Source organism: Sus scrofa, chromosome 15, assembly GCF_000003025.6.
Source record: "Sus scrofa isolate TJ Tabasco breed Duroc chromosome 15, Sscrofa11.1, whole genome shotgun sequence".
Lineage (NCBI taxonomy): Eukaryota > Metazoa > Chordata > Mammalia > Artiodactyla > Suidae > Sus > Sus scrofa.
The window spans coordinates 118,335,899-118,354,509 of NC_010457.5; the positions used below are offsets into that span (position 1 = coordinate 118,335,899).

Sequence of the window (18,611 nt, forward strand, 5' to 3'; positions counted from 1 at the left end):
CCGCCTCCCCCCCACCCTCTCCCGACACCCGGACGCCCCGCCCCGCCCCGCGCGCGGTTCTCTCTGTCTTCTCTGCTCAGGAACACTGCCCCCGGCGGTGTCCTGACCTTCGGCACCCAATGCCAGCCTCTGTCCCGTGGACGTGTAGGTGAGACTCCTTGTTCCGTGTGTTTGCGTATTTGATTTTGATGCTATTGGGGGACCGGGGAAGGAAAGAAGATAAAAAGCGAGAGTGTATTCTATTTTGAAAAATTCAATCCTCTGTGCTATGGCTCTCACCATTAATTAAAATTAAATCTCTAGTGCATCCGAGAAAAGAGGCTGCAGCTCGGGGGCCTTGCTGCGCCCTCCCGCATTGGATGTCGAGCGATGATGCTCTGGTTCCAGCTGCTGTGTGCGGCTAGAAGGGGAAAAAAGGAGCAGCCTCAGCTAAGGGGGAGGAAATCTAGCTTCATCCTCCGGAAGGGATGGGAATGAGCAGGGGGAGGGGGAAATACAGTTGCAGTTATCCAGAGAACCGAGATAATAAATGATTTTAAAAGAAAATTCGAGCCCACCTCCACCTCGTCTCCTTCCCCTCACCCAGGAATAAAGGGAAGAAGCAACTTTTATCAGATTGGAGATTTGCTCCATTTCAGTTGGACTGCACAAATTGATGAGTCCAAAAGAGGATCTTTCCTTAAAGGGTGTATGCTTCCTGCAGGAACACATCTGTAGGTGGGTGTTTGATATCCTCCCTTCTAGTTCATTCCTTATGCAGGGGAGTGAGCCTCTTGAAGACGGGGGAAATTTCTCATGTGTATTTTGGCGCCCATTTACAGTGATTTATTGCTCAAATTCATCTCGCTTCGTACTGGCAATCCACCAGAGAGGAATTATACCTGGACCGACCAGGTGAGCTTTTGCCTGAGAACTTGGCAGATCTAGGGAATGTGTCAAGTGTCTTAACCATCCAGGCAGGATACCATTTCTAAATCTACTGTTAGAGTATTGCATTTCCCCTGCAAGGTATTAAAATAATGTAAAAGCAAACAAACGGAGTCCCTGTTGTAGCTCAGCTGAAATGAACCCAACTAGGATCTATGAGGATTTGATCCTTGGCCTTGCTCAGTGGGTTAAGGATCTGTTATTGCAGTGAGCTATTATGTAGATTGCAGAAGCAGCTTGGCTCTCTCTTGCTGTAGCTGTGGGCTGATTCCACCCCCAGCCTGGGAACCTCCATATGCTGCAGATGCGGCCCTTTAAAAAAAAAAAGCTAAAAAGCTAGCAGATGCCATCATTCTTTTGTTGGGTTCACCACCTAGTTATCATAGAGTGAATTGGAAATGAGTCTCCTTTAGAGTGGAATTAGATATCACTTCCTCTCAGTTCCTCCATCCCCCACCCTCCTCTGATCTGACCTCCTTTGAAAAACAATTAACCCTCCCTCTTTATTGCTGACCGATTCCAGTCTACACTCCTTTCAAGAAGGGAAGCTATGTCTTCTGCTTCCCGTTGGCTGGATAGTTTATTAAGGAATCATTCCTACTACTGATGTTAGTTATTTAGTTATGACCAATTTTTTTAAAAAAATTATACCATCAGGAGTTCCCTTCATGGCTCAGTGGTTCACGAATCTGACTAGTGACCATGAGGTTGTGGGTTCAATCCCTGGCCTCACTCAATGGGTTAAGGATCCAGCATTGCTATGAGCTGGGGTGTAGATCACAGACGCTGCTCGGATCCTGTGTTGCTATGCCTGTGGTGTAGCCCAGCAGCTGTAGCTCCAATTCAATCCCTGGGAACCTCTTTATGTGATTACCCCCCCAAAATTATACCATCAGAAAAGATGTAAATGTAAATAGAAAAGTTCAAAGTGTTGGTGCAAAAAGAATGTAATTCCAGCTAATTTGATCCTAATGACAAAGTATTTTTTTTTAAAACAGGAGGAGAAATACTGACTTAATACTGGGAGGTTTCTTATTCCAGAAAATTCTAGGCTTTCTTTCTTGGAAGGAAGGAACAATTTACATTTTTCCAATTGAAGATAAGTTAGGTGTGCTTTATGATCTGATCTGGACTTGTGAGTTCATGGAGCTCTGCCAGGGTGGGTCAATATGGGCCTGGCTGTACTGTAATATATGAAGGCTGAGTGTCCTCAGAGTGATTCCACTGAAAAGTTTCAAGCCAGTTTTGCTTCCTGAGGATGACAAGGAGCCATTCTTCAGTCTCAAGGAGGTTGCCCTATGAGCAGTCAGAAAGCTCTTTTTCACAAAGAGAGCCTGTGATGAAGGAGATAGAGAGTCTCTGCGAGATATCTGTTGTTAAAAATAAAAAGGCCTGTCCTCTCTGCCTCTGCCTGTGACCCTAGTCAGGGTTTGAATGTCTGCTAACCCCCAGAGGCCTGGGGGCACAGCAATAGTTCTGCCTCTTGGAGGCTCCTTGTTTCCAGATTTTAACTCTGGCTCCTGGTTGAGCCCTCTCTTCTCAGGGTATCCGCTCCATGTCACAATGACTGCTCTTCCTGCCAGATCAAAAGCTACCTTGTATTCTGCATCACTGCCCCCTTTGCCTTAGGGAAAAGGGCCTTGTCATGGCTGTGATCCTTCCACACTCCCACTCTGTCATAGCCTTTTAGCACTCCCTCCCTTCATCTTCTGAGACCCCCTTGCTGCTCACCCATCTTTCCACCCCTCCCTCACCGCATCTGCCTTGTAATCATCCCTCTCCCTTCACAAAGCAGCTGCTGGTTCAGACTGACAGCAGCCTGTGGGATTCTCACCACTGAGACTCACAGGATTTTGGTGCCAAAGGCATAGCCGTGAGACATCTTGCCCTGCCTTGTCTTGAAGGAAAAGCAGTCCTGAGCCACCTTATATAAGTGAGATTCTTCACCAGTTCACAATAGGCAGTAAATATTTATTGAGCACCTGTCATGTGTCAGCTACTGTTCTAGGCACGGGGAATACAGTACAGTGGACAAAACAGTTAGGTGTCCCTGCCTTGGTAGAGTTTATGTTCTAGGAGGTACATAGTTAGGAGTTGGGGATGGAAGGACTTTGTGTGCCACGAGAGGTAGGGCAATAAGCAAACAAAAGAGCAGAAAGTAAAGGCTGGATCTTAGATAGCTCTTGCAGCTCGTACAATAAAAATGTGCTTAAGCTCCATAGAGCCAGCTACCTTCACCATCGGAACTATTTCCTCTGAAGACAGTCAGATGCTCCCCAGATGATGAACCTGCCTCAGTGTGCGAGCCTCTCAGGACCAGGAAACAAGAGGAATGTTGCTTACAGGACCATGAAGAAACAGGCTGCAGCCTGACTGTGCTCACAGCCAATCAGAGCAACTCTCCTGAGGCTTCAAGTTCTAAGTTGCTGTTCCATCATCATTACAATCACTGACACCAGTATGAATCAGATTCGCTTCCGTCTTTACGGTGGTGAGACTCTCCCTGAGAGGGGCTAATGGTGATTTTCAGCTGGAAAATTTTATTCCCTGGCTGGCTTAGTACATCTGGTGTTGGTAAACCAGGATGCTATTGGGAGAGTTTGGTCACCTTAGACAGGTGATCCAGTATCTGGAGAGGTCCTGCTTCCTGGTTCATAGATGGCTATCTTCTTCCTGTGTCCTCACATGGCAGAAAGAGCAAGAGAGCTCTCTGGACTCTCTCTCTCTGCTGCAGGTGCGGACCTAAAATCAAAAATAAATAAATAAAATAAAATAGTAGAGGAGGGAGTTCCCATTGTGGTGCAGCAGGTTAAGAACCCAGCTAGTATCCATGAGGATACGGGTTCGATCCCTGGGCTTGCTCAGTGAGTTAAGGAACTAGCATCACCATGACCTGTGGTGTAGGTCTCAGATGTGGCTCCAATTCGACCCCTAGCCTGGGAACTTCCATATGCCACAGGTTTGGCCCTAAGAAGAAAAAAAGAAAATGCTAAAGGAAGAGCTCTGCAATGGAAGACAGAGAACCCAGTTTGAAGGAAGTAGTGTGGGGCTATACTCTGGCATATGGAGCAATAGAAATTCAGATGAACAGATTAACAAGAGATTGCATAGGAATGACTAGAAGGATTTAGAGACCGATTAGTATCAGGGACATAGGAATCAATCCCCAATATAGGAAATGGTTTTATCAAGAACTACTCTAGAGGTTTAAGTATAAAATCGGGGGTAACTGTTGGCAGGCAGCATGGCACAGTGAATAAAACATGGGCGCTGAAATGAACAAACTTGCGGGTCATTCATAGCCCCATCATTATGTAACCTTGAGCAACATATTCCTCTAAATGGAGATAATATCGTACCTCCTTCATTAGTTTGATATGTGAGGATTAAACAATGATTACTGTAAGGTACTTAGGACAGCACTTGGCATATAGTAAACATCCAGTAAATTTTACTCTCATGTCCTCATTACAAAATTGTATTTGTTTCATAAGATAGTTATGCCTAGAGCAATTTCGCAGTACCCAACCCACAGTATTTGTTCAAAAAATGTTTATTTAATGTGTAACTAAATGGTGGTAGTGCTTGTATAAGCAACTAACACAGAAGCTAACAAATCATACAATGAGTGAATGTTGTCTTTAATGACAATAGGCACTTGTAAATGTGGATTTCCTTCTCCATCCTTTCGTCCTTTCCCTTCTTCCTTCTCATATCCTCTTGGTAACACTAAAAAGTTAAGTCTGCTGGAAATAAAGATAATGAGTTTGATCTGAACTTGCTTAGCCAAAAATGATGATATTTAATTGGAAAATACCCACTAGGCTGTTGAAATACCCCTGGACGATCTATTAACTCTTTTTTTTTTTTTCTTTTTAGGACCACACCTGTGGCATATAGAAGTTCCTGGGCTAGGGATCAAATTGGAGCTGCAACCACAGGCCTACGCTACAGCCACAGCAATGCGGGATCCGAGCCATACCTGCGACCTACACCACAGCTTATGGGCAATGCCAAATCCTTAACCCATTGAGCGAGGCCAGGGATCAAACCTGCATCCTCATGGATTCTAGTCGGGTTCTTAACCTGCTGAGCCACGACGGGAACTCCAGATCTGTTAACTCTTGACATCTGGGTTTGGGTGTTCTTAGCATAGAGGCATCCTATAGCTGTAAGCAGGAAGGCTGGTTATTTCAACAGGAGGAAGAGAATGCACTGTTGAGAGTGGAGGACGGTAGATTGAGAATTCTCAAAAGCACTGGAAATTGTGGGTCAGAGGAAGGAGTAAAAGAGGCAGAAGGGGGATTTGAGAAGTAGCAAGAAAATGAGGTTAGAAAGTTAAAAAAGGTGAGTGGAGGTCCAAGAAAGACTTGGAAATAAGAAGAATCAAAGGCTCTGATACAGACAAGGAAAGTAAGAATCGTGAAATGGGAGTTCCTGTGTGGCTCAGGGGTCGTGAACCTCACTCAGTGGGTTTGATCCCTGGCCCTGCTCAGTGGGTTAAAGGATCTGGTGTTGTCATGAGCTATGGCATAGGTCGCAGACGCAGCTTGGATGTGGCATTGCTGTGACTGTGGCCTACGCCAGCGGCTATAGCTCTGATTTGACCCCCAGCCTGGGAGCTACCATAAGCCTTGGCTTCAGTCCTAAAAAGACCAAAAAAAAAAAAAAAAATTATGAAATGCTCTCTGTGGTCACATTGGTGACTTTCGAGGTTGTATTCATTGACCTGAAATCAATAGACTGGTAGATACTTCTCTAGCAAAGTCGGTTTATTCAGGATCAACAGATAATTGCAATTCAGGGTCTGCAACCATGGGTAGCCACATACAAGTCCACAAATTGCAAGGGAAGGAGAACATTTTTATAGAGGGAAAAGGAAGTTGGGAGGGCTGTAGGAAACAAAGAGGCCATGGCTTTTCATTGGCTGAGTCCTTGCTGGAAGAGAAGAGGAGTTTTCCTTCTTCCTGTTGGCTCTGCGATCATCACAGGACGTGGGAGCTTCCCCTTCTGGTCTCCCAACTCTGTTTAATTGAGGTTTCATTTTATTCATTTTTTACGTATTCCACACAGAAAAGAGTCGCTCTGTCACCAAAGGAAAGAGGAATGGGTTTGGGGCAGCAAAAAACCAAACAAAAAACATCACCGTCTGCTGCAGCCACTAGCACTTGACTTCTAAATCTTGGTTGGAAAATTCTGGGCTTTGAAGTTATGCAAGTTGGGCTTAAATCCAGATCTTTCACCTCCTATTCCTCTACTTCTTCTTCTCCCCCTCCCCTCCTTCTTCTTCTTACTATCTTAATAATTTTTTAAGTTACAGTACAGTTGATTTACAATGTTGTGCCAATTTCTGCTGTACAGCAAAGCGACACAGTCATACACACATATATATATTCCTTTTATTATATTATCTTTCATCATGGTCTAGCACAAGAGACTGGCTATATAGTAAGACCTCATTGCTTACCCATGCTAAATGTAATAGTTTGCCTTAACAACCCCAAACTCCAAGTCCATCCCACTACCACCCCCCTTTGCAACCACAAGTCTTTTCTCCATATCTGTGAATCTGATTCAATTTTGTAGATAGGTTCATTTGTGCCATATTTTAGATTTCACATATAAGTGATATTATATAGTATTTGTCTTTATCTTTCTGACTTACTTCACTTAGTGCGAGAATCTCTAGTTGCATCCACATTGCTACGAATGGCATTATTTCATTCTTTTGTATGGCTGAGTAGTGTTCCATTGTGTATATGTACCACACAGTCTTAATCCACTCATCTGTCTATGGACATTGAGGTTGTTTCCATGTCTAGGCTATAGGAATGCATGTATTTTCTCAAATTATACTTTGTATGGATATACGCCCAGCAGTGGGATTTCTGGATGATATGGTAGTTCTGTATTTAGTGCTCTGAGGAACCCTCATATTGTTCTCCATAGTGGCTGTATCATATTACATCCCTACCAACAATGTAGGAGGGTTCCCCTTTCTCCACAGCCTCTCTAGCATTTGCTATTTGTAGACTTATTAATGATAGCCACTCTGACTGGCATGAGGTCGTACCTCATTATAGTTTTGATTTGCATTTCTCTAAAAATTTGAGCATTTTTTCATGTGCCTACTGGCCATCCCTATGTCTTCTTTGGAGAAATGTCTTTTTAGGTCTTCTGCCCATTTTTTCACTTCGGTTGTGTGCCAGTTCTCTAACTTCTTTATTTAACATGGATGAGCTTAGTAATGTCAAAGGAGGACAGCAGAGCCAATTTTATCACAGAAAGCATATGTACCCTGAATTGTCCCCCTCTTTTCCTTTTGACTTCAGACAAATCACTTTATTTCTCTGAAACTAATTTTCACATCTTTAAGGTGGTTTTATGTCTATCTTTTTTACAAAATTTAATTTAATTTTTAATTTTTCTTGTGCTGCAATGAATATTGGAGTACATGTATCTATTGAGTCATGGTTTTCTCTGGATAGATGCCCAGGAGTGGGTTTGCTGGATCAAATGGTAATTCTGTTTTTAGTTTTCTGAGGCATCTCCATACTGTTTTCCATAGTGGTTGCACCAATTTATGTTCCCACCAACAATGTTAAGAGAGTTCCCTTTTCTCCACACCCTCTCCAGCATTTATTTTTTGTAGACTTTTTGATGATGGCCATTCTGGCTGGTATAAAGTGGTATCTCATAGTGGTTTTGATTTGCATTTCTCTAAAATTAGTGATGTTGAACATCTTTTCATGTGTTTTTTGGCCATTTGTATGTCTTCTTTGGAGAATTGTCTGTTTAGATCTTCGGCCCATTTTTTGATGGGATTTTTTTTTTTTTATTGAGCTACTCTAAGTGTTTATATATTTTGGAGATTAATCCCTTGTCAGTTGCTTCATTTGCAAATATTTTCTCGCAAGTGGGTTGTCTTTTAGTTTTGTTTAGGGTTTCCTTTGCTGAGCAAAAACTTTTAAGTTTAATTATGTCCCATTTGTTTATTTTTGTTTTTATTGTTATTCCTCTAGGGGGTGGATCCGAAAAGTTATTGCTGTGGTTTATGTCTGAGAGTGTTTGGCCTATGTTTTCTTCTAAGAGTTTTATAGTATCTGGTTTTATATTTAGGTCTTTAATCCATTTTGAGTTTATTTTCTGTATGGTGTTAGACAGTGTTTTAATTTCATTCTTTTACATGTAGCTGTCCAGTTTTCCCAGCACCACTTATTGAAGGGACTGTCTTTTCTTCATTGTATATTCTCACCTCCTTTGTCACAGATTTGTTTTGTTTTGTTTTGTTTTGTTTAGGGCTGTACCCATGGCATATGGAGGTTCTCAGGCTAGGAGTCAAATCAGACCTGTAGCCGCCAGCCTAGACCACAGCCACAGCAACCCAGGACCCAACTAGGTCTGCAGCCTACACCACACACAGCTCATGGTGCTGCCAGATCCTTAACCTGCTGAATGAGGCCAGGGATCAAACCTGTGTTCTGATGGATACTAGTCAGATTCACTTCCACTGAGCCACGATGGGAACCACTTGTCATAAATTAGTTGATGTAGGTGCATGGGTTTAATTCTGGGATTTCCATCCTGTTCTATATTTTTGTATTTGTGCCAGTACCACACTGTTTTGATGACTGTAGCTTTGTGGTACAGTCTGAAGTCAGGGAGCCTGATTCCTCCAGCTCCATTTTTCTTTTTCAGGATGGCTTTGGCTATTCTGGGTCTGTTCTGCTTCCAAACACACTTTAAAATAATTTGTTCTAGTTCTGTGAAAAATGTCCTTGGTAATTGATTGCCTTGGGTAATGTAGTCATTTTGACAATATCAAGTCTTCCAATCTAACAGCATGGTATGTCTTTCCATCTGTTTGTGTCATCTTTGATTTCTTTCACCAGCATCTTATAGTTTTCAGATTATAGACCTCTTGTCTCTTTAGGTAGGGAGGTTTATTCCTAGGTTTTTTTGTTTTTTGTTTTTTGTTTTTTTAATGTGATGGTAAATGGGATTGTTTCCCTAATTTTTCTTTCTGATCTTTTGTTGTTAGTATATAGATATGCAGTTGATTTCTGTGTATTAATTTTGTATCCCTCAACTTTACCAAATTCATTGATGAGCTCTAACAGTTTTCTGATAGCATCTCTAGAATTTTCTAGGTATAGTATCGTCATCTGTAAACAGTGATAGTTTTATTTCTTCTTTCCACTTTGTATTCCTTTTATTTCTTTTTCTTCTCTAAATGCTGTGGCTAGGACTTCCAAAGCTATGTTGAATAGTACTGGGTTGCTTATATCATGTAATTTCCCCTCCTACTGTCTTGATGCGGACTTCTCTTTGTCTTCTGGAGTAGGATATCTTTTTTGATAGTTTGCAGTCTACTTGGTTGAGGGTTGTTCAGAAGTTGGTTGTAATTTTATTGCTTTTATGAGAGAAGGTGAGCTCCAGTCCTCCTACTCCACCATCTTAATCCCGTCTCTGTCTCACTCTTAGAACATCATGTGCTCTTTGACAAGTCGCCAAATGAAATCCATAATCCATCAAGTTTCATGTGTAAGAATGTGAAGAAATCAGTACTTATTCTGTTAAGACTCCCAAGGCAAAGTCAGGCTGTGGAGACTCAGCAAAATCTGCCAAATGCTTGTGGGCAATTGAGCAACCTCATTTTGTTTAGTCACTGGGCTATGTGCCTAAGATGCAAAGGTTATTAAGATCCAGCAGAAACAAATCTGACTAGTATCCATGAGGTTGCAGGTTCTATCCCTGGCCTCTCTCAGTGGGTTAAGGATCCGGTGTTGCCATGAGCTGTGGTATAGATCACAGATGCAGCTTGGATCCTGCATTGCTGTGGCTGTGGTGTAGGCCAGTGACTATAGCTCTGATTAGACTGCTAGCCTGGAAACCTCCATGTGCCATGGGTATGGCCCTGAAAAGACAAAAACAAACAAACAAAAAAGCTAACTAGTCCTTATGTAAGAGGCACATGTTGAAATAGTTATAGATGAAATGAAATTATGCCTGAGACTTGCTTAGATAATACAAGGAGGTGAAACAAAGTTGACTGTGAGTATTTTGATTATGTTGAAATTGAGTGAAAGTTTCATTCGAATTATTCCCTTTGCTTTTGTATATAGGTTTGCCACTTTCCATAATAAGTTCTCCTTTACATATGTCTTGACACTTTGCATAATAAAAAGCTTTTTTTTTTTTTTTAAGAAGCATACGAATAGACACCTGCTCAAATATGACTAATTGGATACTTGCTCATTGGCACTTTAGCAAGAGTGCTCAAAGCATTTCCTTTCCTTTTAATGGCTCCATGCACCAAGAACACAGGCCAATCAGTTTCTTCTTTAAAAGCTGTTACTTAGATTCTCCCACCTCTCTTTACCTGGAGAACAAAAGAGGAGATAAAATGTTAAGAGTGAAAAGTGTACATCTTTTCCACTGGTCTCCCAGATGGTGTTAGCACAGATCCCGATAATTCTGGTATCTTGAGCCAAAAAGAAGCCAGGAAACAGTTGTCCTTTATAGAGGAGCAGAGAAATCATGTTTGGTGAAGCTGTGCCATCGCTGGATGGCTTGCTCAAAGTTGCATTCACCAATTGAGTATATAGTCATAATGTATGACCTCTAGCCAGAGCCTGGAGTGCTGGTCCCAGCCATAGGCATCTACATCTATAGCAAGAGGAAGAATGATCCCTAATTTCCATCTGTCTGTAAGGCATCCTAACCCAACTTCCTTATACTTGACATCTGCCAGCTAGGCTGATGGGTTTTGCATGATATATGTTTGTGTAAGTGACAAAAATATGGCAACACAAAGTTTTATACACAACAATTCATTCTTGTGAAAACATTTTACAGCGCTCCTGAAATAAAGTGTTATGGGAAATAAAAGGAGGGGAAGGCTTCTGTCAGGTTGAGGACCATTTTCCAAACCCCTCTATATCTCACTCTATTCACTCCCTGTTGATGACTTTGCTTTCCTATCTTTCAAGTGGAACTCATCATTGGGACATCTTTGCATAGCCTTGTCCTGGAAGCAGCTCAGTGATGTGTGGATCGTGAATTTGTTCAAGCAAACTGGACTCTTCAAGAGGAATAGCTAGGTTTGAGGACTAGGATGGAATAGCCAGCACCAATGGAAGGCCAGTGTGAGCTCCCAAGTCCCCACCAGGGATCTCTGAGGAAGGCCGTGGCAGCTGCCCTGGCCCTGGATGGGGAATCCACAATTGGCCGCAGGAAAAAGAAGAAGAAAGAGTCCCGCCCCGAGTCTATCATCGTCTACCGGTCAGAGAATGAGAAATCAGATGAGGAGCCCGGGGAATTAGAAGGTGGAGACCAGCCTAAAGCGGAGGAGGGAGACGATTTCCTAGACTATCCCACGGATGATGGTAAGTCTCTCTGGGGCCAACTGCTTAGATCCGTGGGGAGGAATCCGAATGAGGATCCTTCAAAAGACAGACCTTTGCTCACTGACCCACTTCTTGCTGATACATTTCTTCTCGCAGTGTTGCAGTCTTCATTCAACAAATTGACAGTATTTCTTGAGCATTTATTATGTTCTCTTCTAGGTGATATGGCAGAGACCTCCGCCCTGTTAGAAGTCCTAGTGTAATGGAAGAGACTTATTTATACACAAAAATTAATAATACAAGCTGACTATGCAAATTATTTAATACATATAAGAGAAAAGAAAATAGTTGACTTTCATAATAATCAGGAAAATGTGAATTACAAAAAATGGGTCATAGTATTCCTTCTCATGTAGCTAGCCAAACATTGGATAAAACATCATAATATCAGTGTGAGAAAGTGGATAATACTTTCATATACTAAATGTGGAAGTAGAGTCTGCTTTAACTACTTTATAGGGAGATTTATCAGTTTTTATTATATTCAGAATTCAACATCTTATATCCTAGAAATTCTCAGTATCTACCTCATGAAATCTATGCCCATGTGTATAAGGAGGCGTGTGTAGAAATGTTTGTTGCTGCTAAGGAAACTGGAGTGTCTGTGTTGAGCATCACTAAGCAGCAATAGACGGATGAGATAGATCTATTTGTGTGGATGGATTGTCTCTAAGACATCCGTTTATGGTGAACAAGATGAGAAAGGCCCCTGCTCTCGTGCAATTTACCTTCCCATCAGGGGAAGACAAACAGTGAACAAGTCAGCAAATAAGAGACAATTTCAGGTGGTAGTACACCTTCCAAGGACAGTAGACCACAGTGATGGTAAGAGGAGCAGAGGGAGAGATTGCATGGTTGGGGATGCCTCTCGCCGGAAATGACGTTTGACAAATAAGAAGGAGCCAGTGGTGAAAAGATCTGGAGCAGAGCCTTTAGAGGACAGCCTGAGGTAGCAAGGGCAAGGACCCTGGGGAGGGTGCAGCACAGGCACATCTCTAGAATGAAGATATTTCTGTGCAGGGAGCATAGAGAGCTAGGGAGAGGATGGTGAGAGGGGGTCAGAAAGTCAGGCGGGGGCTGGGTCATGTTGGGCCCTGCAGGTCATAGTAAAGGGTTTGGGATTTGTCATAAGTGCGGGGGAAGTCAATGGGGGACTTTTAAGCAAAGGAGAAACATCATCTCACTTATATTTTCAAAAAGTCACCCTGGCTTCTCTAGAAAGAGCGGCTGATAGGGGTAAGACCAGAAGCTGATGAGACTCTTGTCACTGCAGCTACAATGGCACTACATAGAAGCTTGGACCAGCATGACTGCAGAAGGGAGAGCTCTGAAGGGGAGGCTGGATTCAGAATGCAGTCTGGAGCTGGCCAATGGGTCAGAGGCAGGGAGTAAGGGAGAGGGGTGTTCACGATGACTCCTGGGGTTTTGACAGGAATGGCAGAGAAGATGGGGGGTGATGTCCTTTGCTGAGATGAGGGAGCCTGTCAAACCATTTGTTAGGGGGGAATAGTACTATCCTGCTATCTGGGCAGGCGGGGTCCCCCCTGCCAGTATCCTGGGCCCGGCTCTTGAGACATCATTCCGTCCCTTTTTCAGCCAGGGGGCCAGGAGTCCACAGGGCCTGGGGACATGCAAACCAAAAGCCTCCCCCCTGTCCTCCATTTCTAAACCACACTTCGCACCCAGGCCCATGAACTTTGTTGTGTCAGTAGCTGTAACCTCTCCCTCGGGAAGGCCAAAGGGTGGCTGGTGTGTTTTAGGGAATGCACCTGTGTGTGGTGTGTGTGTGGTGCCGGTGTGTGTACAGAACTTGGGCATGAAGGGTGAGGTGTCCACGGGCGTGTGAGGACGTCTCACTCGGGAACATGGAGTCAGGAATGAGGAGAGAAGAGGGGTGGGCTGCTACTGTGGGACCACCTTCACACATGGTAGCTGATACTCATAAACAGTGACGAGACCTGCTTGTCAACGCAGGTCCCAAAGTCAGCAGTGCTGCAGATTTAAGAAAGAAGAGACAAAGAAATAGAGTGGGGATCAGGGGGCTACCGCCTTCCAGAGGCAATAGCAACCCTCTGAGCCAAGTCATGATTTTTATTTGCTATTTTCTACTTCCTTGTACATACAGAATCACATGTGTCATTTACAATGTTACTGATCAAGGCTACAGATATGCAAGGCACAGACCCTTTGTATTCATAGATGCCATAAATGATTAACCCTCCAGAAAAAGATTATATTGTTTATGCTGAAGGCTGTTACACCCTTTCCTCCAACTCCCTTAGGGTTCTGGTCCTGAGAACAAGATGTCAATGGCTTTCCCTGGAGGACATCTGGAGTCTTTGGCAACTTGCTTTCAGGCAGCCACTTGTAAGATGTCATTCCCCGTCTCACTCCCTTTCCCCCAGGGGCCTGGGAAAGTCTTATATATTTTGCAAGCCTAGATTGGCGTCATTCTTCAAGCGCCATCTAGTTTCTTTGATTCACTATGGCCTGTATACGTGCATATCTGGCAAGCCTCCAACAAACAAACAGTATTTCACAGCACTTGTAAACCAGGAATAACATCACCATGAAGGTCACTATCACTGTGGGACAGTTCCTCACTCCCCTCCATACTACAGAGACGTGACAAGATCGAGGCCCAGAAAAGTGGAGAGAGAATATAAGGAATAAGTTTAACTGCGGCCCAATCTTAACAGGGCCCTGATGTGAGTTCACTGTGGGAGCAGTAATCCCGGTGATCCTGCTCCAAGGGAGACCCATCAGGTTGGTCCTGGAACCACTGACTCCATCATCACGTCAGGGGCTGTAATAATGGACGCTCTGTTGTCAGCTCCAGTCTTATGGGAACGATGCTGCAATGAAACATCTGCTCTTCTGATCTTGACCTTCACCTCTTTATGCCCTGCAGGTATGTGGAACATGCCCCTGGACAGCCGCTATGTCACATTAACTGGGACCATCACCCGAGGGAAGAAAAAGGGGCAGATGGTAGACATCCATGTCACGTTGTCAGAGAAGGAGCTGCAGGAACTCACCAAGCCTAAGGCGTCGTCAAGGGAAACAGCACCTGGAGGCAGAAAGGCTTGCCAGCTGGGAGCAGACCGTGGGCCCCACGTGGTCCTCTGGACCCTGGTCTGCCTGCCTGTGGTTTTCATCCTCTCTTTCGTGGTCTCTTTCTACTATGGCACCATCACCTGGTACAACATCTTCCTTGTGTACAACGAGGAGAGGACCTTCTGGCACAAGATCTCATGTTGCCCCTGCCTCATCCTCTTCTATCCAGTGCTCATCATGGCCATGGCCTCTTCCCTGGGCCTCTATGCTGCCGTGGTCCAGCTGTCATGGTCCTGGGGAGCATGGTGGCAAGCTGCCCGGGATATGGAGAAGGGCTTCTGTGGCTGGCTGTGCAGCAAGCTGGGTCTGGAGGACTGTTCTCCCTATAGTATTGTGGAGTTGCTTGAATCTGACAACATCTCAGGCAATCTGTCCAACAAGGACACCACCCTGGAGGTAGAAACGTCCACTGTCTAAACTTCCGACAACCTATTTCTTTCCCTGGTCTCAGTAGCTTGTATATTATCTTCCGATTCCAGACTACTCCTTCTTTAAACTATTCCTTCTGCCCTACCTGGAGAAAGTTGGGGAGTTGATCCTCTTTTTGACTCGAAGGAATTCAACTGCTAGGAAGCCAAGGAGAGGCCAGGAGTCCCAGTGCTTCACTGCAGGTTTCACACACACACACACACACACACACACACACACACAGTTCTGGAAAATTCTAGCCCACACTGATTTGTTCCACCATCTTGGTGGTTCCAGGAGGACAGGGAACAGAAAAGCAGTCCATGCCAAATAGTCTATCCAATGGATAAACTCTTCTTCATTCCTTACCCTAAGATGACCATTTATCTGGGACAAGGAGCTCAGTTGTCTGTCAGTTCAGGGGCTTGAAGGTGTTCCTGGTGCCTGGAACCCGAGGGAGTATGTGACTAAATGTGACAGGGAAACTAAGCAAACTGGGGGGAGACCAAGTCCACCAAAAGGATAATAGATGGGTGTGGAGTGAAACATTTAAGAAGCCAGGCTACTACAGTGTAGCAAAATGTAAAGATTTATGTGTATCACTTAGACTTTGATTTACTTGTTAAATATAATTAAAATCCGAATGCCCATAGTTTAAACAAGACGGAAGTCTGTTTCTTGCCCATGTAGAAGAAGTCTGGGGGCAGACTATTAGGGAACCTGCAGAAGTCATTGGTGTCCCAGGCGTTTTTATTCCCTGACCATTAGTAGGATGTGACCCTCATCATCTTGATCCTCAGCACCCCATTGCTGACGACATCTGGTCATCACATCCAAGTTTCTGGAAGAGAGAGGAAAGGGCAAACAAGAGCACAGCCTTCTAAGCTAAGAAGGCTTCTCAGTAGTCCCACTCGACACTTCTCATATCTCATTGGCTAGGCCCTGGTCACATGACCTCCCAAGCAAAAGAGGCTAGGAAATGTACATTTGGCTGGGCAGCTATATTTTGGGCTAAATAGTTGGGTTCTGCTAGTTTAAGAAACAAGAAAAGAATGGCTATGTTGGTAGGCAAATACGAGTCTCTGACTCATAGTAACTATTTAAATGCATTCTTATCCCAAACTGAAAATATAGTTTTATTTATTTATTTATTTATTTATTTACACCTAAATCTTTCATAGAGAATTTATACATAGATACTAGCTACATATACTATGCATAAACCATACATAGATATTAGCAAGTCATGTATGTTGCAGTTAAATATCTGTAATGCCAGGTGGTTTCAGGTTTTTTAGAAAGGAAGAGTGAATGGTTGAGTCTAATCCTATAACAGTAAGATTTTGTTTCCTGGAAGTGAAGTTGGGACTAGGTTGTGATATTTAATATCTCACATAACAGATGAAAGGCTGTGAAGGGACCGATTGCCTCTGTCAGATCCCCACCCCCCACCCCGCACCCTGCAAGCAGGATCAGTAGCCCTAAGCACAAAGAAGACAGAGTTAGCTTTATGTGGCTTGTCAAAACTTCACTCACTCAGAACTTTGTGGAGTTTAGCAGCAAACACAGTCTTTAACTCCTGAGGGTATCTTTCTCACTGCAAAAAAGTCAAATCCTAAGCAGTCAAGCAGATTTTGGAGGTTGGGTCCTTATAAGAATAGCTGGTGTCCATGTTCATGTCTCAGGAAGAAGCTGTTGAAAGAACTGCTGTGAATCAAACTGGATGGGTCAGGCATGCTGTCCCACAGAAGGCCAGGGACATTTGCCTAATGTATGGTGCTGAACTCTACCTTCAGAGAAAACTCCACCTTTCTAAAAATAACTGCTTTTAGTTTGGAAAAAAACAAACTCTGTCCAATGTTTTGAAGATAACCTTGGTGCTCTCGGGTGCTTTTGCAGAGATACAAACAATTGAAATGAAGACAAAATAAATATAAAGTCTGATTAACATTTGCTCACTTTGAGTTTTTCCAAAATTGTTTTGAACACTACAGTTTTCAGGAAAAGGGTGAGCTTGGTGACTTGTTCCATATATGTATCATGATCTCAATATGGGTCCTTATGTTTTGACTTTCCATGTACCACCAATTTATGATGATTCCATTTAGGTGGACTGTTTCCTCAAATCACAGGTTTACCTAAGCCTATGTTAGGAAGTTGCAATGAAAAGCTGGGAAACCAATGGCCAAGACCAAAAAATAGTCATGATTAGCACAAGGGTAAGGTGTCACTGGAATAATGGAGGAGGGTGGGACGAGGGTGAGGAGTAAGGGCTAGCCAGGTCCAGTTGATGGGGCTCTCCCCTAGTTGGGCTTGCCACCTAGTGGAAGAAGTAGGCTTGTAAACTAATTTCAAAAGGGCTCTGATAGAAGTAGGTAAAAGCCTAGATTAGAGGAAGGAAAACTTAACCAAACAGATCTAAAGCAATCTCATCTTTGCTGTCAGCAAACACCTAAAGGATTTTAGAGAAGAAATGAGAGAGTGAAATACCATACTTGAACATTCTCTCTTAGCTCACAGTTACCTAATCTTCATAGAATATCAGGAAGGAGGATTATGCTTTCCAATTACGCTTTGCAGCCATAATATGCTAAGCTGGGTAAATCATGTCTGATCCAGTATGGTGACAGTGGAGTTTCCAGGCTATTTTGTCCATTGATATTAGGTACCACCCTTCATCTCAGTTCAAGTCCAAGGGGGAATAAAACTCCTGTTCTCCATGATTTTCAATAAAAACAAGGTTCTGAATCTTTAAAAGAGCTAATTTTAGGTGACTTTAAAGTTTTATTGTATCATTCATGGCCATCCAGGGCTTAAGTTTTATAATGTTGCAAAAGATTAATGGCCAACACAGTTTTCTCTTCTTCAGTTAATTCAATTATTAACACAAGCCTGTTGAAAAACTTTCTAGGCCTAAGATGGAGACACTCCTGCCAAGAGCCATGTCAGCAGTCCAAAATTTTTTTTTTTTTTATTTTCCCACTGTACAGCAAGGGGGTCAGGTTATCCTTAGATGTATACATTGCAGTTACAGTTTTTTCCCCCACCCTTTCTTCTGTTGCGACATGAAGCAGTCCAAAATTTAGATCACTTTTGTGACCCTATAAATGCTCTACTTGACCAGGAATGCAGTGCAATTGTCTCTGGCATCAGTGGGGGCTTGATCCTAGGACATCTGTAGATATCAAAGCCCATGGATATAGATAGATTTTTCTGTGCAAAGTTTAGCTTGGACCTGACTCCCTCAAATGGGCAAGGTCTGCAGGCTAGACAGCCAGCTTCCTTTGAAAGGGGACTGTGAGACTGTCAGGCACCGTAATTGATAGCTACCACTTCTAGGATATCTCCCTAGATTCCTCTTCTGAAAGTAAACCTCACTTCCTTCCAAACTAGAAACTCTCCAAAGAGCAAGAAATGGCTATAGGTTTGGAGCTGAATAGAGACAGAGAGTCCCAAGCATTGAGGCTTCAAGTAGGTTTATTGATCAGCTAGTGGCCAGGAGCACTGAGAGAAGGCTCAGGCGTTTTTTGGGGCTGGGAGGTGGTAGGTTTTATAGGGCTCTTGGCTGAAGAAAACTGTGTCAAGATTAGCAGCAGGCTACATGGGAGGTGTAGGAGGAGAAGATGAGAAAGTTCCAAGATAGGGTGTGCATTGAGGATTAACAAAATCAAAATGTAGTCAGGGCAATCATTGTTCAGGAACTGCCAATTCTTGGTAAAATAAGCAGGTCTGAAGTTTGGTTTAATCTGG

General features: G+C 43.4%; 1 protein-coding gene across 2 annotated transcripts; it reads left to right on the forward strand.

The window, feature by feature from the left end:
• On the forward strand, window positions 17-16,815 carry TMEM169 (transmembrane protein 169). Of its 2 annotated transcripts, XM_021076278.1 has the most exons (4): window positions 35-148; window positions 822-894; window positions 10,920-11,315; window positions 14,248-16,815. In XM_021076278.1, the coding sequence occupies exons 3-4, from the start codon at window positions 11,063-11,065 to the stop codon at window positions 14,868-14,870; spliced, it is 876 nt and encodes a 291-aa protein (XP_020931937.1). In that variant the 5' UTR covers window positions 35-148; window positions 822-894; window positions 10,920-11,062; the 3' UTR covers window positions 14,871-16,815. The 2 variants fall into 2 exon arrangements, with proteins under 2 accessions (XP_005672233.2, XP_020931937.1); XM_005672176.3 differs by lacking the exon at window positions 822-894 and having other exon boundaries at window positions 17-148.

Bases quoted from the DNA above. Each gene is read 5' to 3' on its own strand.
- TMEM169 (XM_005672176.3), top strand. From the start codon at position 11,063: ATGGAAGGCCAGTGTGAGCTCCCAAGTCCCCACCAGGGATCTCTGAGG. The intron at 11,316-14,247 runs GTAAGTCTCTCT...TATGCCCTGCAG, and splicing joins AGACTATCCCACGGATGATG to GTATGTGGAACATGCCCCTG.